Consider the following 27,792-nt stretch of genomic DNA (forward strand, 5'->3'; position numbering starts at 1 on the left):
TCCTCTTGCAATCGAAGAACAGGTCTAGCCAGATCAAGGCCATCTCATGTGATATGTGTGCCCACCAATCATAGGCGATTCTACTTCGCTGCCTTGGGCTCTTTTAAAGAGTGATTGAGAGGGGATTTTCTTCAGTACTGTAGGTGTGTTTGGGGATCCAGCAGTGGAATAAGGAGGGTGCAAGGTGAGTTTTCTGTGTCCATGAATTGCATTCCTTTTATGCCTTTGAATGCTAAGGTCCTTTATTTTAAAAAATATTTATTAAGTCAATAGACATTCAGACCTGGTGCTTATTCATCATCTCTTTGCTGCTGTTTTCTGATAAATGCTTACTAAGTTGCAATTCTCTGCATGGTTAGATTGAATTTCATGGGATTTGAGCAGTTTTTGCACAGGGTGGGAGTTTGGAGCTTTTCATCTGTTTCCTACAATGATGATATCATTCCGTGTATCGCTGCTTAATGCTGATACCAAGTTAGGCTGCAATCATAACACTACTTACCTGGGAAGAAAACACTGCTGAATTTGATAGGACTGACTTCTGAGGAGAGTTGGTTAGGATTGCACTGTTAAGAGGCAGGAAAGCAGTACAGGTGAAGGATTTGCATATCCCTTCATTTTCTGTGAACAAGCACAAGATAAAAAAAGGATGAGTTTCTCCCGGTTCAGTTCAGTTCATCAAAAATTGGCATACACACACACTGGCTTTCTGCCTGGTTAACTCTCCATAAAGTTCTTGTAAGGATTGTTTCAGTTTTTCCCTTGTAGTATTTTGAAGGGAGCAGCCAACGAAACAGTTTTCAGGAAAGAGTCTTCAGTGCATTGAGAAGCTTTGAGCTATTTAATTAGGTTCATTGCAATCTTCTGACCTGTATGGTGAATCTGTGTTGTCTCGAGATGAGCCTCTTGTTTTGCTTGTGATCTCTGTGTTGATGAATCATAAGGGGAAACCTAGAGTGTAATTTTTTCCCCCAGATACTCATTATCTTTTTTTTTTTTAAAGTCCCCCTGAATATTATGGGGCTTGCTCCAAGTCAGTGTGTGGCAGGTTAGCAAACTATGCTATGACACAGCTTCGCTCTGATCATACATCCCACCCCAGATGGTTCATTCCTATTTTCTAAAATGTGTTTGAGCACTGTTATTTCTACTATATAATCTGCTTGTCTAGCAAGCCTGTTCTTATTTATCTAATAGCATTGTGTGGATGGATAGCTGTAATTTTATGTTTAAAATAAAATAAAAAAGATGTTCAAAAGCATGGGGGGGGGTGTTCAACTAAGTTTCACAAAGAGTAGAACCATTGAAATTAACGGATCTCACTTAGTCATGTTCTTTAATTCCAGTGTGTCTACTCTGTGCAAAACGTGGCTGAATGCCACCCCCACGACTCCACCTATTTAAAAGGGTTGTATTTAAGGGAGTGTTGTTAACTCTTGCAATTACGTTGCAAATGTTCAGGTGTGCTCTCTTAAAATCAAGAAAACCCCACCCTTTTCAAGGCAGTGTCGATGGTCTTTGAAGCACCTCAAAATCTTGTTTGGAGTGTATTTGTGTGTCCCTGTGTTGCTGTGTTGGGGTGTGTGTGTATATATATTAAAAATGAGATAATATGTAATTATAGCACATTGGAGAAGTAGTATAATCACTTCCCCAAAACAGAACTGCCAAACCATCAGGCACAGTGTTTGGGCATCATTTCCAGTTGATGAGGACAGGATAACAACAGGAATGCATTTGACCATGTGCCCTCTGATTGAAGCTGGTCAGAGGAGGGTGGCAAGGTTGCTCCAAGGTGTTGTGAATGCATTTTTGGTGCCAGCCACCCTCAAGGAGGCAGTGGAGTGCCTGTACCTACTCTTTAAAAAGCGCAACCAGGATCCAACATGGTGCAATGACTACCAACCAGTCTCCAGTAGGGTTGAGGGAGAGACTTGATTCTATTCTCATTTAAACACCAGCCTACCTAAATTTGCATTTTCGGGGGTGGGGAGTGAGAACAGAAACACAGCTATCCTTCCACATTTGCAGTGCTCTGAATTCTGCACACAGTTCTCCAGCCAATAAGCATGCACAAAAATTACATATGCCTATTCTGGTGGAGATAGTATATGAAAATGCATTCTACTGTGGGATATTGCTCTGTAAAAAAATGTATATAGTAGACAAACCTGCATGCTAATATGTATATTAGGAGAAGTTCATATGGAAATGCTGGTGAATATTCATGACTGTTTTTTAAAAATTATAAACTGCTGTGGAAATGTGAAGAACTGAGCTTAACTGTGGGGGGAAATGAGAAAGCGGGACAACCGAAAATGTACAAAATCACCCACACCTGGTCATACTTCTTTTGGGAAGAAAGTGGTGGCGCAGCAACTGCCTGTGTTCCTGGATAACTCTGATTTCTGGACCCACTTCAATCTGGATTTTGGCCTGGTTTCAGGACTGAATCAGCCTTGGTTGCCTTGATGTATGACCTTTAGCAAAAGAGGGAGAGGGGGAGTTGTGTTGATCTCTCAGAGGTCATTGACCACTGTTTCCTCCTAGGTGGGCTGTGTGAAATGAGTTACCAGAGGCACAGTATTACATGCCTACCTGTGCGGTTGAGTCCAGATAGTGCTCCTCATCCTGTGGCACTTGTGCTGTGGTGCTCCATGGGACACCACTTTGTCTCCAGTAAATATTTAACGTATTTATGAAATAATTGGAAGCGGTCGTTGGGAGTTTTGGAGCACGGGGACCTTAGCGTGCTGATGACACACAGCTCTGTTTCTCTGTAACCTCTAAATCAGTTGAAGCTGTGCAAGCCGTGATTAACTGGATGAAGGACAATAAACTGCATCTGAATCCTAGGAAGGTGGAAGCTCTGTGGGTAGGTGGTTTCTGTGTCTGGAAGACAGGCCAGTTGCCTGTTCCGGGTGGGGTTGTGTTCCCTCTAAAGGGGCAGGAATAATGCTTGGGGATACTCTTGGATACGTATTTGTCATTGGAAGCGCAAGAGACCTATGTGGCTAGGAATGCCTTTCGCCAGCTTCCTTGGGAGTACCAGCTACAGCCATTTCTGGATCAGGACCATTTGACCACTTTAGTCCATGCACTAGTAACCTCAAGACTGGATTACAGCAATGTACAGTATGTGGTGCAGCTCTTGGGCTCGATATGGAAGCTCCAGTTGGTGCTGAATGCAGTGGCTAGACTGACCACAGGCAACACCTCTGCTAAAATGTCTGCACTGGTTGCCCCTATGCTACCAGGCAGAACCCGCCTGCCTATGAGGTGAGGTGAGGCAGTTGCCTCAGGTGACAGATCCGGCCTCTGAAGAGTATACTACCACTGCTTGTCTGCGCCCGCTTGCCACCACCCACTCCTCCTTAACTTACCTTTATTCCACCACGACCACCAGCAGCATGGGGGATGGGGGAACAGCGGAGGAGAAACTCATAGTGGGGGTTGCGTTTTGTGTTTTGTCTGAAGCGACAAAATGTCCTGGGCCAGGTTGGCTAGTGGGCCACATTCAAGGCTCTTGTGATGATATACAAAGCCATGAACAACTTGAGTCCAGGATAAATTAAGTAACGCTTGAGGCCTTAGTCACTAGGATCATCTGGAGGAGAGCTGTTAGTTGTTCCCCATGTCGCAGACTCCTGACAGGATTTGACCAGAAGATAGGCACGTTGTGGAACACACTTTCAGCAGGGAATCAGCAGCCATACTCACTTTTAGCATTTATTGAAAACCTTTTTGCGGCTGCTTAAAACATTACTGTTGAGCCAGTCACTTGGTTGATAATTTTGATACTACTTTTAACAGTTTGGTATGTTTTAATGATGCACACTGCCCTGGTGTTTCATGATGCAGCAATATATAAATACTTTTTTATAAATAAAACCATTGCTGGTATACAGTGCTACTTTTCTAGAAAAAGAGGTACTAGAATTTACCATGAACTCTTAGACTCAAGAACCCTTGTTCTCTTAGAATGGCAATGGCGCCCACCAGAGAGGTGCCGGAACTGAGTTCCAGCGAGTTTTGGTGGTGGCGGGGGGGGGGGGCGGGGAGCCCTGCTGGTGTATAAGGTCTTAGTGAAGACCTACACCATTGGTACAATTTATGAAGCCATACTTAGAAGCCTATTTTGGCATTAAGATGCATATGTAATCTGAATGATTGACTTTCTCACTGCCACATCCCCACTGCTTTTGTAACAAAAGGTCCACAATGACAAATTCAAAATGACATGTGGAAATGCTAAATATGACTATGAAATTGATCAATGATGCCATAGATAAAAGTGAAGTGTCTCCCATTTCCCTAGATATAGATATGGCACCTGCGTGTCACGGAGCCTTGGGGCAATGCATTCTCTACCATCAGATTTAAAAATAGCTAGTTAGAAAAATGTATAGGGTTCACTGAAGAAACAGAGGTGTGGTCCTCATGAAATGGCTTGAGGACGTGTTATGGCATGGATGCGTCATGTCTTGGGTGGGTGCTGCTCCTAGAGAGCACTTTGCCAATCTTGAGAAAAATTCTTTTTCTTTTTCTTTTATGCTTCAATTCCTCTCAGTATGCATTTTGTATTATCTGGTGTGCCAATGCCCTGCCCTGAAAATGGGTTAACAGTGAGGTGAAACGGACAACTTCAGCAAGCACTGTTCTTGAACCAACAATCCTGTGGCAAAAGCTTTGGCAGACTATCTGAGACAGAGTGAAAAGGGAGAAATTCAGCCCCTGACTATGAAACTCCTGTATAGGAACACCAATCGCTGAATACAGTATTATCTCTAAGGCAGCAATACCTACATACTGGGAAGAAAGCATCACTAAATGTAATTGACTTCCTTCTGAGTAAACTTGCACAAGTGTGTGTGCTATAAAAGCGTTTCCAGGACGTGCAAAGGCTATAGAAAAAAGCCTTTTAAAAAATAAAAATAAAAACTTACATTTATTTTGAATGCACTCTTTATGTAAAGCACATAGAATATCCCCAGATGCAACAAAATGTCTCTCTTCCATATTGGTCTCTACAGCCACATTGTAACCTTCAAACACTTTTACTTTACTCCCGAAGGCTCACTCCTCCATTGTCTCCTGAGACAGATGGAATATCTTGGACTCCTGTAGATACCATTACCATATAATAACCTCTTGAAGGGGTGATGTCTGGACCACACATACCATGGCAGCTATTCATTCTTCTAATCTAATATAAACCTGGAACTGTCCTTTAGTGCTATTGCTGTACATAGCAATTAGACTGACATGACACTCAAAAGACAAACCCCTTCCAATAGGAGCTTACAGTCTCTAAATTGTTAATGGAGAATGACACAGGGTGACCTGAGAAAGGGAGAGGCATGAGTAATGAGGACTTGCGTTTTATTTGGATGGCAATGCACCTCTCACCTGCTAGTCTAATATGAGCAAGTATAGCTCTGTGAACTTCCACAAGTGGCGCACATACCGGACACCATTTATTTTTATAAAATTATAAACTGCTGGATCAAAAACTTCTCCATTCTCCAGTCTGCCACCTGGTTCACTTGTTTGCATAGGAATTTTAGACTGTGCACTCCACGAATCCACAGGCAAGCAGAAGAGGGTTCAATTTCCCATCTTGCTCATAACAATTCAGGGCAGTTGTCAGTATGGAAGCCGCCTAATGCTGTTTTCCCCTAGATGTGGTTTAATGTGCATCAAGATCATGGCACAGAATTCTCTGTCTCCACACATTATACACACCCACATGCCCAATAAACCCAACTGTTCCTCTTAGAATTTACAAAAATGAAATACAGTGGTACCTCGGATTAAGAACTTAATTCGTTCTGGAGGTCCGTTCTTAACCTGAAACTGTTCTTAACCTGAGGTACCACTTTTGCTAATGGGGCCTCCGGCTCCCACCGCACCGCCACCATGCGATTTCTGTTCTCATCCTGAAGCAAAGTTCTTAACCTGAGGTACTATTTCTGGGTTAGCGGAGTCTGTAACCTGAAGTGTCTGTAACCTGAGGTACCACTATAGATCAGTCTTCCCAGACCTGGTGCCCTCTAAATTTTTCAGACTTTCCTCTCTCGTGATCCATGACCATGACGATGTGAATTATAATCCAAAATATCTGGATGGTGAGCTCAGTTCGGCAATGCTGGTATAGGCTGTGGTAGGGGATGTCAACCTTCTTGGGCCAGTGGACTCCTTTCGATTTTGGATTTGATATCCCCACTACCCTAAGGAGTCTCAAAGCGGCTCACAATCTCCTTTCCCTTCCTTCCCCATAGCAAACACTCTGTGAGGTGAGTGAGGCTGAGAGACTTCAGAGAAGTGTGGCTAGCCCAAGGTCACCCAGCAGCTTCATGTGGAAGAGTGGGGAATCGAACCCTGTTCACCAGATTACGAGTCCACCGCTCTTAACCACTACACCACACTTTGCGATTCTGAGTAATTTCTGTTGGCGCCAGTCACAAAATGGCTGCCATGGAGGCATGTAAGAGAGACTGAGCAATCCAAACAGCTACTGAGAAGCCAGACAGCTGTCTTTCGTGCTTTGTGGATTTTCAAGGGGGTGCGACCTTTCATATGACAGGTGCATTTGGTGCCCATGAGTGCTGTGTAGGTGACACCTGGACTTTGGCTACCCTTTTCTTCATCATGGCATCCTGTTGTACTTTTACATTCTACCTTTTATTTCATACCATCTGTTTTCTTAATACATGCATGGCTTCATTTTGTCATCTGCACTAGACCTGGGCAAAGGGCTGAGAGCAAGTCAGAACTCTGGTTCTGAAAGCAAGCTTCCTGTGTTTGTTTTTTGAGGACAATAAATACATAAACTAACATGATATTAGTTCTGAGAGAAAGATAAAGAAGCCTGTTCAACTGGCTGAGGAACTGGTCTAAGCAGGGGCATTCCAGCCTCTGTGGCACGAAGGAAACTATTATCAGATCTCAAGAGATTTAAGGGCAGTGGAGGCGGTGCAGATTTCACTTGTTTAGGGAAGAGTAGGAAGTTAAATATTTTAAAATTAAAGATTACGATCCCATGTATTACTACTACTTGGTAGTAACTGACAGGCCTTTTGTCTGTCTATACATTTGTGGATTTGGAGTGAAACCTATGCTAGCCATCATATATAGAAAGCATTCATACATACATAATGGTAAAGCATGGTTTAGCATTTCAAGAAAGAGCCTCAGGTTTGTCTCTCTTCCCTACCCTCTCTTCCTCTAGTATCATAGTGAGGATATTGGAAACTTCCACTTCTGCTTTAGATTCACCACAATGTTGAATTAACTTTAAACTTTAAACCATTGCTGTGTTGAAATAACTTTGAACTATGGTTAATCTTAACTATGGTTTATGAAAACAAGCTGGCTTCTAAACTATGGTTTGAAGTTGGCTTGTTTTCACTAATCATGGTTAAGATTAACCAGTTTATCTTGGCTTAGACAATACATCAAGCTGCTCTTCATCCTGAATGGAACCAAAGCTTCTGGCCACCTCATGGCCAGAAAATAGTTGCTGTGAACAGAAAACTCTAAATATAATTGAAATATTCAAATCATAGCAATTGTTTCTAAATTCACACTTGTAAAATAGCATGTGAAAATTGTGTGCAGATCTCAGTCCTCTTCTACCCTCTTTTCACGTGATGAATTTTCTCTCTTTGGGGGTGGGGGACAGGTGTAAGTGGACACTCTACCTGTAGGTAGAGAACTGGGGACAAATACAATCCACTTCTCATTTAAAGGCAAATCTACCAAATTCAAACTTTCCAAAACAATCTGTGAACCCAGACACAGCCATCTTTCAAAATCTGTACATCTGCGAAATGTGCAATGGAGTTTTATAGCCATATATTGTGTATAGTCGAGTAATGCATGCATAAATATGTTTGCAAAGGTGAAAATTGTACACAAAACATCATATTGGTGCCAAGGTGTGCATTAAGGTAAAGGGACCCCTGACCATTAGGTCCAGTCGTGACCGACTCTGGGGTCTCGCATTATTGGCCAAGGGAGCCGGCGTATAGCTTCCAAGTCATGTGGCCAGCATGACAAAGCCACTTCTGGCAAACCAGAGCAGCACATGGAAATGCCGTTTACCTTCCCGCTGTAGCGGTTCCTATTTATCTACTTGCATTTTGACGTGCTTTCGAACTGCTAGGTTGGCAGGAGCTGGGACCAAGCAACGGGAGCTCACCCCGTCACAGGGATTCGAACCGCCGACCTTCTGATCAGCAAGCCCTAGGCTCAGTGGTTTAACCACAGCGCCACCTGGGTCCTCAAGGTGTGCATTAGACACAGTTATATACAAATGTGACAATTGGGGGGGGGATTGTATTAAAATGCTGGTGAACTTTCTTGATAACCTTTTTTAATAAAAAGGTTACAAAGTGATGTGGAAATGTGGAAAACTGAACTCAAGACTGGAAACATGAGAAACCAAGAGAAACTGAAATGGACAGATTTTCCCTTCCCTACCTGTGCAGCAACCTTTTTAGGGCATGCCTACTCTTCTTCATTAAAAGTGAGAACTGAATTGGTAGTGATGAAACAGCCTTTCCCAAATGTCTTCTACACCTTGTCAAAGACTGGCTTGGCTTGGATGCTCTTATGCCAATATCACTTTTTTTGCACCCCCCATCTTGTTATTCAATGTCTCCGTGGACATTAACCCTACTGCAGGGTTTCCCAAACTTGGGTCTCCAGCTGGCCTACTGGACCGTTGAGCCTCTTAGATATATACCCTGCAAAATATTTCATTCACAGTATCCCTACCATTTTAGTAGGCCAGGTGATTAGGATTACAGTGGGTGTTGATGGAACTGGCATTAGGGCTGTTGGTTTTATTTAATGGAAAAGAGGATCTATATCCAACAAAATCAGCGGAAATTTGACAGGGGCAGTCCCCCTGCCACCCCTAATTGTGTGTACTGGAATGGCTAATAATAATAATAATAATAATAATAATAATAATTTATTTATACCCTGCCCATCTGGCTGGGTTTCCCCAGCCACTCTGGTCGGCTTACAACAGAAAAATGAGATAAAATAATCTATTAAACATTAAAAGCCTCCCTAACCAGGGCTGCCTTCAGATGTCTTCTAAAAATCTGGTAGCTGTTTTTCTCTTTGACATCTGATGGGAGGGCGTTCCACAGGGCAGGCGCCACCACCGAGAAGGCCCTCTGCCTGGTTCCCTGTAACTTGGCTTCTTGCAGTGAGGGAATCGCCAGAAGGCCCTCGGTACTGGACCTCAGTGTCCGGGCAGAACGATGGGGGTTCACCTATTGATTTCAGCCTGTGGTTCAGTTATTAAAGGTGCAGAGGTTCTGTCCATGAAAAAGGTGACTAGCATGATGACACATCATTCCTGTCCATAGATGAAGGACGTAAGCCCTATTCAGATGTTTAAACCCATGCATTTCCCATTGTACAAGTGCGGGTGTATGTGTGTGTGATGTGCATCACTGTGCCCATCCTCACAAACCCTCCATGCATGGAAGGGTGAACTTCTAAGGCAGGCAGACTACTGTATCCTGCAGGCTCACAACATGACTTAGAACCCTGATCTGAAAGGGAGCTGAAACGAGTGTGCCAGGTTCTTCACTGCAGATGTTCAAACCCTGTACACGAAGGACTGTGGGATCCAGCTGTCCGGAACATGAAGGAGGAGCTTGCCTTGCCCCTGTCTGTAGCGTGTCAGAGTTCCGTGTTGAGGGTATTTGAATTCCGTTAAGAATTCCTGGGGTGCTCAGTCGAGAGGCTCAGAACTTTCAAAAATGCAACTGGAATGTGACTCTCCTGGTCTCTCATGTTCTAGCTACAACTGGCTCTTCACATTACCTTCCTGTGCCTCTTTTGTCACGGATGCTGAAGCATAGTTTTAGTGTCTCACATGGGTGTGACTTTCTCCCTGGGAAGGTTGGGTCAGACTTGCTGCAGGCAATCTGCTGTGAAATGGGCAATGACATTTTCAGCTATGCAGCAGAACCCATAGCCCAAGGTAGAAGGCGCCTCCTGGACTTGAAACGGGTGTGACAAGTTTATGAAAACACTTCATGGATGATGCAGCTTTAGACACAGAAGTGGGAGGGTGTACAAGCATTGTATTTTATTTTTATTTTTTAGAAGGTGACTGTAAATTGAAGCAGGGCTATATCGTTCCCTCTTGTTTCTGATGTTTGGGTTTGAGTACCAATACTCATTTAGTCAAAATTCCACCATTTATTATTTATTATTTATTTATTGACTTTATATACAGTACCGCCCTCTACCTGGGGGTCTCAGGGCAGTTCACAGAATAATATGCACAAAAGTGCACAATACAGTGGTACCTTGGTTTACAAACACAATTGGTTCCGGAAGTCTGTACGTAACCTGAAGCGTACTTAACCTGAAGCGAACTTTCCCATTGAAAGTAATGGAAAGTGGATTAATCCGTTCCAGACAGGTCCGCGGAGTACTTAAACTGAAAATACTCAAACCGAGGCGTACTTAAACCGAGGTATGACTGTATGCACAAAAGTGGGGTACCGGTTTTGAAGAAGTACAAAAAAGATATTTAGGAAACAAACCTAAACCTACACATGTGGACTTCTTTGGTGGCTACAGAATGCTGACCAGGGTGGGGGAGATGGCAAACCAGATGGAAAGGGTAACAGAATGGAGTATCCCAATGGAGGGCATGGCCCACTGACTAGAACACTGAACAAGGCTATTCCACAATGCATCCTTTTGTGTATTTGTGATCTTGGATATTTGTGTGTGTGTAACCTTACAAATGTTGTATTGCAGGAAATATAATCAGTCTGAACCTGCATGATCAATAGTATTAGTAAAAAGGCCCACCAGGGGTTGTATTTCTTGCATCAACTAAGAAAATTTAATTTGCCCCAGGAAGTGTTGATCCAATTTTACAGAGGTACCATTGAAACTGTTCTCTGTAATTCTATTACTGCCTAGTATGTCACAGCGTCCAAGATGGACAAGAAAAGGCTCCAACGAGCAGTAAGAATTGCAGAAAGGGTAATTGGTGTCAGTTTGCCTTTCAATAGAGACACTTTATACTATCCGAGCTAGGAAGAGAGCAGAGGGAATTGTTGCAGATCCTTTGCATCCCGGTTATCATCTGTTTGATTTACTTCCATCTGGACTTCACTACAGGACTCTATACACAAAAACGGCTAGGCACAGGAACAGTTTTTCCCCTTGTGCCTTCAAATTGTTAAATTTGTAGTTGTGTAGCGGAAGGAGAGGCCAGTTAGGGGTGGGGTTCCTTTGCTGTGCTATTGTATTGTGAGTGGAACAGTGTTTGTATAAGGTACGTTTACATTGCAATGTAGTCGAAGCAAAATTCCAAGTATGTTGGTACTTGGCCAATAAATTATTCCTCCTCCATTTATAGATCACTACACATTTACAACATCTGTGCTGCTGACTCTCAAACTTTGGGAATACACCAGGCATCCCCAAACTGCGGCCCTCCAGATGTTTTGGCCTACAACTCCCATGATCCCTAGCTAACAGGACCAGTGGTCAGGGATGATGGGAATTGTAGTCTAGAACATCTGGAGGGCCGAAGTTTGGGGATGCCTGATATAGACCCAATCTTCTTGTAGATTAAGAATTGCATCCAACATAGTGTAATGATTTCTGCCTGTACCATCCTCCCCAAATCTGTTCCTTACGGTTCCTCCAACCGTCTGGAGAAAATGGAAAAACCAAACCTGAAATACACACACACACACACACACACACACACACAAAAGCAACCAATCTGAGTTGTGCAACTCAAATTGGTTGTAAGGTAAAGGTAAAGGGACCCCTGACCATTAGGTCCAGTCGTGACTGACTCTGGGGTTGCGCGCTCATCTCGCATTATTGGCCGAGCGAGCCGGCGTATAGCTTCCAGGTCATGTGGCCAGCATGACAAAGCCACTTCTGGCAAACCAGAGCAGCACATGGAAACGCCGTTTACCTTCCCGCTGTAGCGGTTCCTATTTATCTACTTGCATTTTGACGTGCTTTCGAACTGCTAGGTTGGCAGAAGCTGGGACCAAGCAACGGGAGCTCACCCCGTCACAGGGATTCGAACCGCCGACCTTCTGATCAGCAACCCCTAGGCTCAGTGGTTTAACCACAGCGCCACCTGGGTCCCTTCAAATTGGTTGTACTAGACCCAATATTATTAAGCAATGTGGACTAAAGTTGCTTCTGGGGGCCATCTGGGATTAGGGCCTCCAGAAGTTTAAGCTTCATTAGTTCCATAGTAGATCGGCCCCTGAACCCACTGAACAGTTCTACTCAAAGGGCACCTTGTTGATTGCAGCATCAGGTATAGCCAGATGCATTTTGCCTATTCTCTTCCTTCTGTGCCTGGCCATTTGGATAATTGAGGATACCTGTGGAATTCATGAAACTTTCTTTTCCTAGGTATAGTTTATACCAGGGATGGGAAAGCTATGGCTCTCCAGGTGTTCTTGAGCTCCAATTCCCATCAGTCCCAGCCAGCATGTCCAATGGTTTTTAATAATCTGGAAGCCCCTCTCATTTCCCATCCCTGGTTTACACTGTGATCAGATTCATGTGTGTTCCGTTTACTCTGCTTGCCCTTTGAACAGCCTTTGGTCCAATAAAAGATCTAGCCTCTGTTTGCTCTCTCTTCTACTTTTTTATCAGTTCTCAAATGATCTCTGAGTTACCTTTTAAATTCCACAAATGTATACATATATCATATCTATCTGTGATGAAACTTTCCATTTTCCATGGCTAGGTATTGAAAGAATGTACAAACCTGCTTACAGGTACACCAAATAAAAAGTTATGTGGATAGTTTGTTCTGATGTAATTTCTGAGGCTTCTTTCTCAATATATCATAGTAGTTTGCGTGTGCTTGTTCTTGCTGTCAAGGGCAGAGGTGGGAGGGCAGGTGGAATGCTTTTGGGAGAACCTACAGTGCTGATAAATCTGTAATTTGCTTCTAGGTTGCACAGCAAACTGAAAATGGCAAAAAGTGATACTGGTGCACGATGTTTCCAAGGCTTGCTCATCATGGGGAATGTCGTCATGGGGGTAAGTGGACTTGACTTCAGGGCCGGCTCTAAGGCAAGGCTGGGTGGCACAGGGCGCCAGGGTGCCAGGCTGCCAGGGGGCGCCATGTGGCTGTGCCTGCCAGACAGCTGCGGTGGGAAACAGGGCAGGGGGGGGGGGCGCCGGAGCGATCTTCGCACCACGGCACCAGGGCTCCCGATATGCTTAAGACGGCCCTGCTTGACTTGTATAGTATGCGGGTTGGCTACTTCAGGGATGCAGTCCCTCGTGTACTTCTAGAGGGAAGCACTTTTCCAGTGATATGTATGTCTCTTGAAATTATCCGATCAATACATATGCGCTTGTGTAGTAGAAGGTATCATGATTATGCCTGCAAAGACAGATGAATATATAGATCCACATTTTTGATCCCCAATAGTCTTGTCACATTTGAAGTACCACTGTATTCCCTCCTCTGAGGATTGTAAATGCAATTTTGTGTGTTTTAATTTTTTAAATATATATATATATATATATATATATATATATGTATATATATATATACATATATATATATATGTTGGCAATGCAAGAAGGGTTGTCAAAAAAACCTTGAAGGCACATCTCCCATTTCACTCTTCAGAGAAGTAAAAGGAAAAGAATAGCAAGGTGTTTGTGTAGGATAGAGGTCAGCAAAATCTGGTATATGTCCGGGGGGGGGGGGGAATGCTGGCACAAGAGGCATCAAGTAGCATTTAACTCAAACACAAGCAATGGGGAATGCAAGAAAACTATTGCCATGTTAACTATTGCCTAGCTTGTTCGCAAATAAATCTGAAGATGGAGAATTAGCTGCGACAGGTCATGTGGCAGAAGTGTAGATAGCAATGTGTGGTTCTTGCAATCACAAATTTGTACAAGCATTGGACGATGTGGGGTGCCCTTAGTAGTAGGTCAGTGAGCCAAACTTTTGAATTGTGTGATCAATATGGGCTCAAGTTTTTGTCTCCAGGTCAAGCAAACACTCTTGGGTTGACAGTCACATGTCTGTTTGGTTGTGTCTTCTCAGTGTTGTGGCCTTGCACTCATGGCAGAGTGTATATTCTTCGTGTCAGATCAGCAATCACTTTATCCATTGTTGGAGGCTACTGACAATGATGACATCTATGGTGCTGCCTGGATTGGGATCTTCACTGGCTTCGCTTTCTTTTGTATGGCAGTCCTTGGAATTGTTGGTGTCGTGAAGTCAAATAGGACAATGCTATTGGTGGTAAGTTGGATAGTCACCAAGAGTATTCAGCATTCTCTAAGAGGTTGGTCAGTATATTTCTGACTTTTTGCAAACAAAGGAATTTCCTAAACGGTAAAAAGGGTGTTGGAGAGAGTATTTCCTTGGCAACTTAGCCATTACTATGTGTGCAGAGTCCCAGAAAATGGAATAATCATGAGTGTCAGGGACGTTGTACACAAATGAAACTTAATGTTTTGTCTTCCATTCTGTTGCAGTTCTAGCACAGAAGAAGTAGAAACTTATTCAATTATAGATATGTGTGCATAGTTTGCTGTCAATCATTGTGAAAGATATGGCAGAAAAAGTGAGAGACATATTATTCTGAGTAGATCCCTTGCATTATTATTCCACAAAGCACAACTGCAAAAAAGAAAAGAAAAAAGGATGTCAATGTAGGAATTGTATCCATGAGTCTCTAGTCTGAGAGGAAAAATCTTCCAGTTTACTATGACTGAAATTTTACTGTAGTGTAAAGCAGTTTTCTTCAGCCTTGGCCCCCAGATACTGTCTACCTGCAACACCTGTCCTCCATGCCCATGGCTAAATTGACTTATGATGATGGAGGTTGTCATCAGACAATATCTGGGGACCCCAAGTTGAAGGACACTTGTGTAAGGAAACATCTCTTTTTAAAGGGATGATGTAGCTATTATAATCCATGAATTCATCCTTGTTTAGGAGGAACTGTGTTGTTGTTGTTGTTGTTGTTGTTTGTTTGTTTGTTTGTTTTTGTTGTTGTTGTTGTTGTTGTTAATACCCCAAACAGATCTTCCTATTGAAGATAGAGTGGGCATGAGGTGGAAATTACTTTGCAGTATAGAATCAAGATGTACAACTTTCTGAAGAAAAGAAAGATTTTTCAGAGCAAAGGACCACCTATAACCCCTTATATTCCCAACGGATCACTGGGGTCTTTGTGGGAGTCCCTGTAGGTGATCTCCTATGACTTTGAGGCATGGCTCATTTACACTAGGAATCATGTGTTCAGAATTGGGGGCCTGATTTTATGAAACTTCCTTCCAGCTGAGCTCAAACAGGGTCTCTCCCAGCACCTGCTAAAGTCATATTTATTTCTTTATTTATTCCAGCAGGTGTTTTAGTTTTTACCTTTCCTCTAGTGTATTTTCTGTACACTGCTTGGAAGCAGTTGTAGCTAAGCAGTACTGTATATAAATTGTTTAAGTAAATAAATAATGAGTGTCTCAACTCTTGGAGGCAGTATGCCACTGAATGCCAGTGGGGATTATGCTGGGATATTGGGCTGGTGCTCTTTTGTTCCAGTCCTGCTTTGGGGGTTCCTGTAGTCATTTAGTTGGTTGTTGTGATAAGAGGATGCTGGACTACATGGGTCTCTGGCCTGGTCTGGCAGGCTGCACTTAATCTACCTTTTCAGAAGGAAAAAGTAGAAGCTTAGCAACCTACCCCAAGAACCATGTGCTCCTTTTCATCTCAAGGATCTAAACCTGACGGCTAAGTGTATGTAGCATTCTTTGTTGACATGCTGTTGTGTCTTTGTTTTGCTTTTCAGTATATCATCCTGCTGATGATAGTCTTTGCCTTTGAAGTTGCCTCCAGCATCACAGCAGTTGTGCATCGAGACTTTGTAAGTACTCTGCACCATTGGTTTCTCATTCTCTCAGATGTTCCTAATTTCATCCTTGAAGTGAAAAGGCAAAAATCTTTGGTGGAGGCCCTTCTGATGGTGCTTTCCTTAGCAAAAGTACATCATGAATGTTGGAAGGAGAGGCCATTTTCTGTAGTGGAGCCCCAACTTCGGAAGGACTTCCCCAAAGAGGTTGAACTGGCACCAACATTGCAATCTTTTTTGGCATGAGGACAAGGCATTTTGATCTGCCCAGGCATTTTAAATCAGGCACCCCCAAACTCAGCCCTCCAGATGTTTTGGGATTACAACTCCCATCATCCCTAGCTAACAGCACCAGTGGTCAGGGATGATGGGAATTGTAGTCCCAAAACATTTGGGAGTACTGTTTTAAATGGTTGCGTTTCCTCAGTCTGCCTCACAGATTTTGTTGCTACAGATTTTGCATTTTGTACAAAAGTATTTGGTATGGATGAATTTTATTTATTTATTTCTGTCTGTTTGTACACTGACCCAGAATCTTTCTGGCTGAAGGGTGGTTTAGCAATAAATTAATAAAATTAAAACTGCTTGGGCCTGGGTTGCACAAAGGCATATGGCTCTACATATGGCCAAAGGCATATGGCTCTACTCTACAAGAATGAGGCTCTAAGCAGAATGAACATGATGGCTAAGAAGATATATGACGGATGATTTGTTATTTCTTCTCTATGATTTATGCTATACAGTATTTATGATGTTTTATTATGTTCTATCATATTATTTATTGTTTGTAAGCCGCTTTGGGATTCATTTGGGTGAAAAGCAGCATAGAAATATTATCAGTCAATCAGTATGTGGGAGACTTGCAAGTATTTTAAAATGGAAAAGAAAGCTTCCTGCCCACATCTGTGGCCTCAAAGTATTATTAGGTTTTATTAGATTATATAAATTATTAGATTATCAAGTAATTTGGAGATATTTAATTTTAGTATTTTGGCCATTTCCTAACAAAAATTTAGGCAGCAATGAATGGCAAAATTTTCATTATTTATTTCCTTGAACTTTACTCATGAAGTAATTCTCTGTCAAAGTCTGGTCAAGGGTGTCTCTGCATTTACACAGCAGTTTATTCCATTTCCCTACTAATTCATTATATTTGAGCTTTCACAGCATGTAAAAGCCATTCCAGAAATCAGGTGGAAGATAGTGCAAGTTTTGTTCTCATTCCCCTGTTTCTTCTTCTTCTTCTTCTTCTTCTTCTTCTTCTTCTTCTTCTTCTTCTTCTTCTTCTTCTTCTTCTTCTTTCTTCGTCCTCCTCTTCCTCTTCTTTAATAATAAAAAAAACATTTGCAAGCCTGGGAACCTGGAAAATCAGGGGAGTTTTGCAAAGGGCTGTTGACTGGATTCAGCCAAGGCCTTACAGGATCACCCCCTCCCCTCAACAGGTGCTGAAAGGAGGTGGCAATCCCAATTTCTAATGTTCCTTTCACACTGTGGTAACCTACTGGTGTGAATAAGATTTAATGTGACATGGTGTGGTATACAGGTTCTGCAGTGCGAAAGAAATGTTGGAAATTGCGACAAGAAGTGCTACCATTATACTTAGTAAAACAAGCACAATAAATACCATGTTTGGATGATGATGATGATGATGATGATGATAATTTATTACTTATACCCCGCCCATCTGGGTGGGTTTTCCCAGACACCCTGGGCAGCTTCCAACAGGAGATTAAAAATACGTTAAAACTTCCCTAAACATGGCTGCCTTCAGATGTCTTCTAAACATCAGATACTGTAGTTGTTTATTCCTTTCACATCTGATGGGAGGGCGTTCCACCAGGAATGTAGCCCCTGTTGGTTACTACTGGGGTGGAGGCTTCAGTCCTATTGAGAGTCTTTCTTTCTCCCAAAAGAAATCTGGCTGACATTCAAACGCCCCTCTCTCATTGTCATGCAGCTCACCCCCAATCTCTTCTTGAAGCAAATGTTGGAAAAATACCAGAATCCAGACCCCATCAACAATGACGACAAGTGGAAGAGTGAAGGGGTCACCAGGACATGGGATCGGCTCATGTTGCAGGTAATGATGAGGGGTGCATTTTCGTATGGTAATGCAAATCTTCACTCCAGCCTTAAGAATACAGCTCTAAATGTTGTCAGACTCTCTATTGTGATGCTTCTGCAGGTACATCTTTCCTCTGTCCTGTGAGCAAACAAGCTCTTTCTGGACGGTTCCTATGTTTTGTATGAATATTAATAATGAAATGCTGCTAAATCCCTTCTAAGGCTTCTGTTGGATTTATTAAGTATTTGTTTATTCTTACTTTTATGTTGCTGTGCACACTTCCTTTGGGGAAGGCGAAGGGTTTTTGAGAGTGGTCAGTGTATTAACAATGACTTTCCACATCTTGTTACTGCCCAGTATTAGAAGCACCACCTTTCAACACTTCTTAAACTCATATTATCCAACTTCTGTATGTCAGCCCAACTGTTGTTGTTGTTGTTGTTTAGTCGTTTAGTCGTGTCCGACTCTTCATGACCCCATGGACCATAGCACGCCAGGCACTCCTGTCTTGCACTGCCTCCCGCAGTTTGGTCAAACTCATGTTCGTAGCTTCGAGAACACTGTCCAACCATCTTGTCCTCTGACGTCCCTTTCTCCTAGTGCCCTCAATCTTTCCCAACATCAGGGTCTTTTCCAAGGATTCTTCTCTTCTCATGAGGTGGCCAAAGTATTGGAGCCTCAGCTTCACGATCTGTCCTTCCAGGGAGCACTCAGGGCTGATTTCCTTAAGAATTGATAGGTTTGATCTTCTTGCAGTCCATGGGACTCTCAAGAGTCTCCTCCAGCACCACAATTCAAAAGCATCAATTCTTCAGCGATCAGCCTTCTTTATGGTCCAGCTCTCACTTCCATACATCACTACTGGGAAAACCATAGCTTTAACTATACGGACCTTTGTCGGCAAGGTGATGTCTCTGCTTTTTAAGATGCTTGTCTAGGTTTGTCATTGCTTTTCTCCCAAGAAGCAGGCGTCTTTTAATTTCGTGACTGCTGTCACCATCTGCAGTGATCAAGGAGCCCAAGAAGGTGAAATCTCTCACTGCCTCCATTTCTTCCCCTTCTATTTGCCAGGAGGTGATGGGACCAGTGGCCATGATCTTGGTTTTTTTGATGTTGAGCTTCAGACCATATTTTGCGCTCTCCTCTTTCACCCTCATTAAAAGGTTCTTTAATTCCTCCTCGCTTTCTGCCATCAAGGTTGTGTCATCTGCATATCTGAGGTTGTTGATATTTCTTCCGGCAATCTTAATTCCGGCTTGGGATTCATCTAGTCCAGCCTTTCGCATGATGAATTCTGCATATAAGTTAAATAAGCAGGGAGACAATATACAACCTTGTCGTACTCCTTTCCCAATTTTGAACCAATCAGGGTGGTATATAAATTCAATAATAATAATAATAATAATAATAATAATAATAATAATGCATGTATTGGATTTGAACTGGCCTATATATGGCTTGGAGTAGACACCTCTGTTTAAAACTTTTTTGAGATATTTTACTGCTCTCTCTACTTCTCCTGGATGGATGCACCATCTTTCCACACATGAATGAAATTATCTTAATCCAGATTTAATTATCCTGATCCAGACGGAATAGTTGGGAATAATTTAGGCCAGTTTTATTTTAAGCATGCCTTCCATGTGAATCCCACTCAGACGAATAGAATTATGAAAAGGATTCATCCAAGACCTAAAGGCTTTTGAATGCAATGTATGGTTAGGCTCCTTTTTGTTTGCAACTATGTGATTCCGTTATGTTTTAGGTAAGCCGTTTTAAGATGACATCTGTGCCCTGGAAAGGTGACCTAGAAATAACAAAAATATTTGATATCTACAGGTGAATTTACAGGATTTACTAGTCAGAGCAAGCTGTAATAAACATAGCCCATTGATGTGGTACTCACACTATGTTCTTATAATTTATATAAATATAATATAATAATATACTACTATACTATACTATTATAATATATTAATAAGTCACATAACATAGGACAGTCTTTAGGTGATGAAGGCTGCAATCCACCCCCCCACTTTTGCGCAATGGCACTGAAGCCAAGGCAGGATCTCAGTGTGGCTCAAGGGATTCCACCAGCGGAAGTCTTCCCCCAACACTCTTGGTAGCCAGCTTAGCTGGGAAAGCTGATGGGAGGGGCATCTCTGTCCACATCAGCTCCACCCACCATCCAACCCAGTGCCATGGGAGGTTGGATTGCTCAGTTACAATCACGTTTTAAAATCGTTAAGAACAACAACCATGGTGGAGGTGGGAAGCAAAATTTCAACAACTTACTATATGAAACAGTGTTCTCGAAGCTACGAACATGAGTTTGACCAAACTGCGGGAGGCAGTGCAAGACAGGAGTGCCTGGCGTGCTATGGTCCATGGGGTCACGAAGAGTCGGACACGACTAAACGACTAAACAACAACAACAACAACTATATGAAACATAAAACGCCAGCTTCCACCTGGCTAAGGGGAATGTTCTGGGACTTTTCAGCAGCCTAGTGCAGCACTAACATAAAGCCTTGAATCAGCTGGATGAAATTCCATGAAACACCCAAAGGGAAGGGAAAAGTCTTAAGCTGGTGTTCAGAAGTATGTGTGTGTTGGAGCCAGGCAGGCCTCGCTTGGGAGGGCAGGAGACCACAGCCAAAGATTCCAGCAATATTCTAGTAGTTTCACTATTTGTGGAGCATGGGGTCCCTTACTGAATACCAGCCTGAAATATACTCGGAGTCAAGAGTGAATTTCATGCTCTTTATTCAGCTCATAGTCATCAAGGAGGAGAAGAGAAGACGAATGGCTCTTTTCCCAAAACCATCTGCTTATATACATTATTTACACAATGGGCCTTGCGTGATTGGCTACTTCAGGGCTACACCTGTGGGCCAATTATATTGTGGATTGACTTCTGCCTGCAGCCTGATTGGCTGCTCCTACAGGCCAATCAGGTAGCAGATTCACTTCTGCCAGCCGCCTGATTGGCTGCTCCAGCAGGCCAATCAGGTTGCGGATTCACTTCCACCTGGAGTTGGATTGGGTAGCTCCCGCTGATTCTGAATCCTATTGTTCTAGGATTCAGCTCAGTACATAACACAGCCTATCCTACATTATGTTACATTCCTTTCCTTCTCAGCAAAGTTCTCTCTAGTTTTTGAATGTCGCATTAGGTGCTTTATTGCCTTAACCCTAACGAGCAACTTTCTCTCTCCTTCTTAAACCCAGAATCACTGCTGTGGTGTGGAAGGCCCATCAGACTGGCAAACATATAACTCTGTATTTAGAAAAAGGAATCAAGATGCAGATTTTCCTTGGCCACGCCAGTGTTGCGTAATGGATATTCTAGGAAAATCAACCAACGTGGATGCCTGCAAACTGGGGGTGGATGGCTATTACCATAAAGATGTAAGAATGCCTTCTTTGTCTTACTTTTTGGGTGATTGAAATGCTTATCTCAATTATTTACTTCCCAGAATGCTGGTGAAGTGCTGAAAACCAAAAGTGTTATAAAAGGCTGAAGCCCCGCGGCTGCAAAAAAATTTTTTTAATAAGATTATCTCTTCCTGCTCTCTATTTGGGGTGGGGCAATAGAAAGCACAGGGCCAGGGGGATAGGATGGAGAATCCTGGGAAAGGGACATGGCTGGCCTGATCAGGAGCACTCCACGTGGCAACATTTTGTCCCACTTATACCCTTTTATTACTTGGGAAGTGGCACTTGAACACAAGTTGTTTGCTGAGAGGTGGCAAGATGCCAGGCGAACAAATTGTGATTTTGGAATCAATTTCAATCTGTTACCTCCGAAGGTGAGGACAGGCTGCTTGGACGAATGAAACCAACCGCCTGTCTCCTTGATCCTTGCCCATCCTGGCTCATAAAGCGAGCCGGGAAGGGCTGGGTGATGGGCTCTGTGGGGTGGTGAATACTTCCCTCTGTGAGGGAGCCTTCCCAGACCTGCTGAAAGTGGCAGTCATTAAACCGCTTCTTTTAAAAAAAATCTTTAGACCCGGCCAATATGGCCAACTATCGCCCAGTTTCAAATCTTCCATTCTTGGGCAAGGTGATTGAGCCGGTGGTTGCTGAACAACTCCAAGCACGCCTGGAGGATGCAGACCATTTGAATCCCTTCCAATCGGGATTCAGGCCTCATCATGGGACTGAAAATGCCTTGGTCATGCTGGTCGATGATCTCTGGCGGGCTAGGGACAAAAGTGAAAGCTGTTTCCTAATTCTGCTGGATATCTCAGTGGCCTTTGATACCATCGACCATAACATCCTTCTGGACTGTCTTGCGGAGCTGGGACCTGGGGACACTGTCATACAGTGGTTCCACTCCTTCCTGCTGGGCCGTGTCCAGAAAGTGGTGTTGGGGGGTGAGTGTTCAGACCCCTGGGCCCTCACTTGTGGGGTGCCTCAGGGCTCTGTCCTCTTCCCCCATGCTTTTTAACATCTACATGAAGCTGCTGGGAGAGATCAGTCAGGGGGGTTGGGCTGGGTGTTCATCAGTATGCGGATGATTCCCAGCTCTACCTCTCTTTTAAATTGGAACCCATGAAGGCGGTGAAGGTCCTTTGTGAGTGCCTGGAGGCGGTTGGAGGATGGATGGTGGCTAATGGATTGAGGTTGAATTCTGATGACAGAAGTACTGTTTTGAGGGGACAGAGGGCGGGCGGGAGCAGGGGACTCCCTGGTCCTCAATGGGGTAACTGTGCCCCTGAAAGAGCAGGTGTGCAGCCCGGGAGTCATTTTGGACTCGCAGCTGTCCATGGAGGTGCAGGTCAATTCTGTATCCAGGGCAACTATTTACCAGCTCCATCTGGTACACAGACTGAGACCCTACCTGCCCGCAGAACCTAAGCAAGAACCTAAGTATTTATTTATTTTTAGGATACATATTCCACTTCTCTGTGTCCAGGGCAGCTGTCTACCAGCTCCATCTGGTATGCTGGCTGAGACCCTACCTGCCCGCGGACTGTCTCACCAGAGTGGTACATGCTCTAGTTATCTCCCACTTGGACTACTGCAACGTGCTCTACATGGGACTACCTTTGAAGGTGACCAGGAAACTACAACTAATCCAGAATGCGGCAACTAGACTGGGACTGGGAGCGGCCACCGAGACCACATAACACTGGTCTTGAAAGACCTACATTGGTTCCCTTTACATTTACGAGCACAATTCAAAGTGTTGGTGCTGACCTTTAAAGCCCTAAACAGCCTCGGCCCAGTATACTTGAAGGAGTGTCTCCACCCCCATTGTTCTGCCCGGACACTGAGGTCCAGCACCAAGGGTCTTCTGGCGGTTCCCTCACCGCGAGAAGCAAAGTTACAGGGAACCAGGCAGAGGGCCTTCTCGGTAGTGGCGCCCGCCCTGTGGAACACCCTCCCATCAGATGTCAAAGAAATAAACAACTATCTGACATTTAGGAGACATCTGAGGGCAGCCCTGTTTAGGGAAGTTTTTAATGACTGATATTTTAATGTATTTTTAATCTCTTGTTGGAAGCCGCCCAGAGTGGCTGGGGAAACCCAGCCAGATGGGCAGGGTATAAGTAATAAATTATTGTTGTTATTATTATTTGTGGCTGGTGCACTCTCATGTGCAGTGATCATTTGTCAACACACTAGTATGTACAGAAGCTGGGAGACATAGCAGCAAAGCTGTGTAAGTGCCCATAAGTTTATTTTTGTGCAAGTGGGGCCTGAAAGCATATTTGGACTTCAGGTTGACGGCTGCAGTCCTTGTTCCAAGGCTTAATACTGGAAACAGTGAGCTAATCTGAGGCTATAGAGTTTCTCGACAACCTCACCAACTCTAAGCTTTTGATGACTGGAATGATGCCTTGGTTGCCTGAAACTGATTCTCTTGTTGGTTTGTTTTGATTACTTAGGGCTGCTATCCAATCATCTCTGGCCCAATGGACAGACATGCTTGGGGTGTTGCCTGGTTTGGTTTCGCCATTCTGTGCTGGACTGTGAGTATCTAATCGTAATGTCTTGCATGTTGGGTAAGATGCCTCTTATTTAGTGAAAGCATGAAACTTGTTCTGTATCTGTTGGGGACTCTCTGAGTTCAGAATGGTACATATTCAGGTGCTATGTCTGAGTTTTCCATTTTTAAAATGTGGTGTCTTAATTGTTTTAACCTGCCCTGGGACCTTGGGGTAAAGGATGCTCAAATCATCATCACTATCATCTTCCTCTCCCCCACCCACTGGCTTTTAAGAATACAGTGGTACCTCGACTTACGAAGACGATCCATTCCACGGCACTCTTCGTAAGTTGAGGTTTTCGGATGTCGAAGCGCTCGTTCTGCACATGCACGAAGCACGATTTTACGCTTCTGCGCAGGCGCGGACCCTGCACGCGTGGCGAAAAGACTTCCGGGGTTGTCGACTTCGTAAGTCGAAACCTTCGGAAGTTGAAGCATTCGTATGTCGAGGTACCACTGTAAATTTCCTGGACTTATTAAAATACACAGTTTTCTTTATTGAAATGACAAAAATTAAGTTATTTTTTTGCTAATTGAGCTTTTGCCTTTGCTTCCAAGTTTCCAATCATACATTCACTTCAGTTTCCTAAGAAAGCTTTAACTGCCATGAATGACATATTTGAACTAATACTGACTTCTGATGGTGTGAGAACCTGATGACTTTTATAATATGTTGAATGTAGCAGTTTATGAAGATGATGATACACAGTTGTTTTAGAATTATAGCTCCTAGTTTTCGCTATTGGTAGAAATCAGTTGGCAGGATTTTTACTTTCAACGACAGTATGTTGGTGATTATTGCCAAAAAGACACAAACACACACCACAAAGCACAGTAAGTCCCTGCTCAAACACAACAGCTAAGAGGAGCATGTTAACTCCTTATCACTCATTCCCCTTTGAAACTAGTTCATCCCTTGTTACTCTTGCTGCTCTTCCACCCTCCTGCCATTTTAGAACTTGATTGTAAGCTACTTGAGGCAGAGACCTGCCTCTTCCTTCATATTATTCTGTACACTAGTGATATATAGCCAATGTCACTTGGTTATCAATGAATTATAGATAAATAATATGGCTTGATTACTTGAAAGACGCTGCTGGAAGAACTCTTAAAAATTTATTCCTGTTTTGGAACTATGCCTATGGGTTGATCAGTACTAAGCTTTTTGAGCCAGCTAAGGTCAAATAAGCCTTTTGCATCCGGGAAAACTTGTTTCAAGTAGCCAGTTTGTTTGCACTATCCTTCCAGGACACTTGCAATACCAACCCATGTTCACATAGTGCCTAAACTGGTGTAACCAGCAGCAGTGTAAATGTGAAATGACCTCTAGGGAGACAGTAAAATGACTGTGAATAAACCCGGGAGACGGGTTATTGCCTAATCACAGGCATGTGGACAGCACAGACTGGTCCGCACGTAATACAAAAACAAGGAGGAGTCACTGCAAACTTTGGGGTGTGTCCCCCCCCTTCTTCTCTCTGCATCCAACACAGCTGAAAGCAAGAGACTGGAAGTTTCTGCTACCAATTTCGAGTAGCTGTTCACTCAAACCGTAAACTGTAGTTCAGCTCAACTATCTTTTGTTAACAATGGTTTGAGGTTGGATTTTTTTTTAAAAAAAAGCAAACCATAGTTTAAACCCAGTTTGTTGCGTTCAGATGACATGGCAAGACTTGATTGATCTACAATAGAAGTGGAAGCTTTAGGATTCATCAATGCCGCCATAACAGAGGGGGAAGTGGGAGTTTGTGAGCCCTAACGGTAGTTAAGATAGTTCTCATAAGATTAAACTATAGCTTAGCAAATATTTGCACCACCCATGGGGTATACAAATCATCTAAATCAGGAGTGAAGAATCTTTTTTTGGTCAGATCTTTATTAGATCCTATCAGATCATGGGTGCCCACGACAATCACCTGACATCACATATGTTGTCAGATGGGTGTGGTCTGATGAACCCCCTGGTGGGCCAAGTTTGGTGCAAGGACCACAGGTTCCCCACCCAATCCCAAATTATAAGCACAGAGAAATAAAAGCATGAAATGACCAATGTGGAATTGGAGGAGGTGGAGAGATCAGGGCTGAGCAGGAATATGGACCTGCAAATTAATTAATAGCTTCAGACAAGTGGAATATAGTCTCTCTCTCTCTCTCAAATATTGAAGGATAGGGATCCAGCAGGAATTGGACCAGGGTGTCTGTGTGGTAGAAGGCATCAAGAAAGAAGTACCCTTCCAGCACAATAGCTTCTCTCCCCCGCTCCCCCAAGCTCTAAAAGGAATGGGTCAGTGGGAAGGCACCTCAACCTAATTTCTTCTCCACTTCCAATCTTTTGTTCCCTCCTTTTTGTCTTATCCAATGGGAAATGTCTTGAATGTTCTGGAAATAGATTGTAGCTATGCTGTAGTTTTTCTGCTTTGGATGGAAACAGTACTAAAATGTTAACATTATTAGAAGATGAACAGAATTGTAAAAAAAAGAAAGAAAGAAAATAGCCTGGGAGTCTTGGCAGGCCTCCTGTGAAAACCTCTTGTTGCTGCTGCTTTTCAGCATATAAGTCTCCTGCTTTTTAATTCCAGTGCATTGGTTTTCATCTGTATTTCTCCATTGTGGTCAAACATCCCACAGAAACTGGGCCCCAGGGTCAAATATAGCAGATGCAGCCCAGAGCTACTTCCATTCCACATAATTATGTTGTTTGTTCAGACTGACTTCAGGCTGTCCCTCTGGCTGGTGGAGTTTTGGGGTGGGAAATCTGGGCAGGCTGCATAAGTAAGCTGTTGCCATGGCATAAGGTGTGCTCCTTCCTGAGTTGTTCTTTCCTTTTTCCCTTGCAGACTTGGGTCCTTCTTTGTACCATGTTCTACTGGAGCAGAATCGAGTATTAAAGAAGCAGTATCCTACCAACCGGTCCTCCTTGGAGTTGACATTTTTCTTCTTCTTTAAAATGTGATGTCTATGTAATATATTTCTCTCTATGGAAGTTCTGACAATCTTGATCTCTCCTTCTCTTCAGCACAATGCTCCCCACCCACCCCCACCCCCATTTCAAACACAGCAGGTCTAATACCTGCAAGATGAAAAACGGGTAGTTGCCTTTTGATTTGCTCTGTATTCCAAAACTTTGGGTACGTTGAAACATCATTGGATGGGTATGCTACTCCCAGAAAGAGCAAAAGAGGAAGAAATGGCTCCAAATGCGTCAACTAATCTGAAGCCAGTTGTCTGGAACAAGTAGGTTTCAAGATGTAATGCTCCATCAAGTATTATAATTTCCTCTGCTTTGTGTGTCAGATCTCTTTCTTTTGTAATGTTTTGAACTATTTTAATGGACCATTGATCTCCTTACAAATATACAGCAAACAACTTTATCCATGAACTGATATATGTTGAGCTAGTTGGATATCACCCTTTCGCTATAAATATTGAATTGGGTTAGCCTGCTTTGCTGTGGTGATCAGTAAACTACATGTGTGATGCTGGTTTCATAGCTACCTATTTCAAATGATCACTGATATTCACACCTTTTCCCGTGGTTATTATATCAACCAGCCCACGTAATATTTGTTGTCACTTTTGCTTTGGAGAGCTTTATTTTTAAAGCAGCAGAACCTGGCAGTGGAAGAATATAACATTTTCTTCTCCTCTTGAATGAAATATGTTGTTCATGGAGTTCACTGGAAGGCTAAGCTTACTAACGTGACATGAGGGCAAAACTGGTTTTGCAAGGAATATTTGTTAACTGGTCCATTCTGATACTTTGTTCTACATACATCAAGTTTTGCTCCTTTTGTGATATTTTGTTCCTTGTACAG

At 43.1% G+C, this 27,792-nt stretch overlaps 1 protein-coding gene across 1 annotated transcript; it reads left to right on the top strand.

Annotated features, from left to right (window-relative positions):
* Positions 1-59: 59 nt before the first annotated feature.
* Positions 60-26,905, top strand: UPK1B (uroplakin 1B). Its single transcript, XM_035115573.2, has 8 exons — positions 60-184; positions 12,990-13,077; positions 14,105-14,305; positions 15,855-15,929; positions 17,872-17,994; positions 21,211-21,390; positions 23,877-23,960; positions 26,815-26,905. The coding sequence occupies exons 2-8, from the start codon at positions 13,009-13,011 to the stop codon at positions 26,863-26,865; spliced, it is 783 nt and encodes a 260-aa protein (XP_034971464.2). The 5' UTR covers positions 60-184; positions 12,990-13,008; the 3' UTR covers positions 26,866-26,905.
* Positions 26,906-27,792: the final 887 nt, after the last annotated feature.

Source organism: Zootoca vivipara, chromosome 4 (genome assembly GCF_963506605.1).
Source record: "Zootoca vivipara chromosome 4, rZooViv1.1, whole genome shotgun sequence".
Lineage (NCBI taxonomy): Eukaryota > Metazoa > Chordata > Lepidosauria > Squamata > Lacertidae > Zootoca > Zootoca vivipara.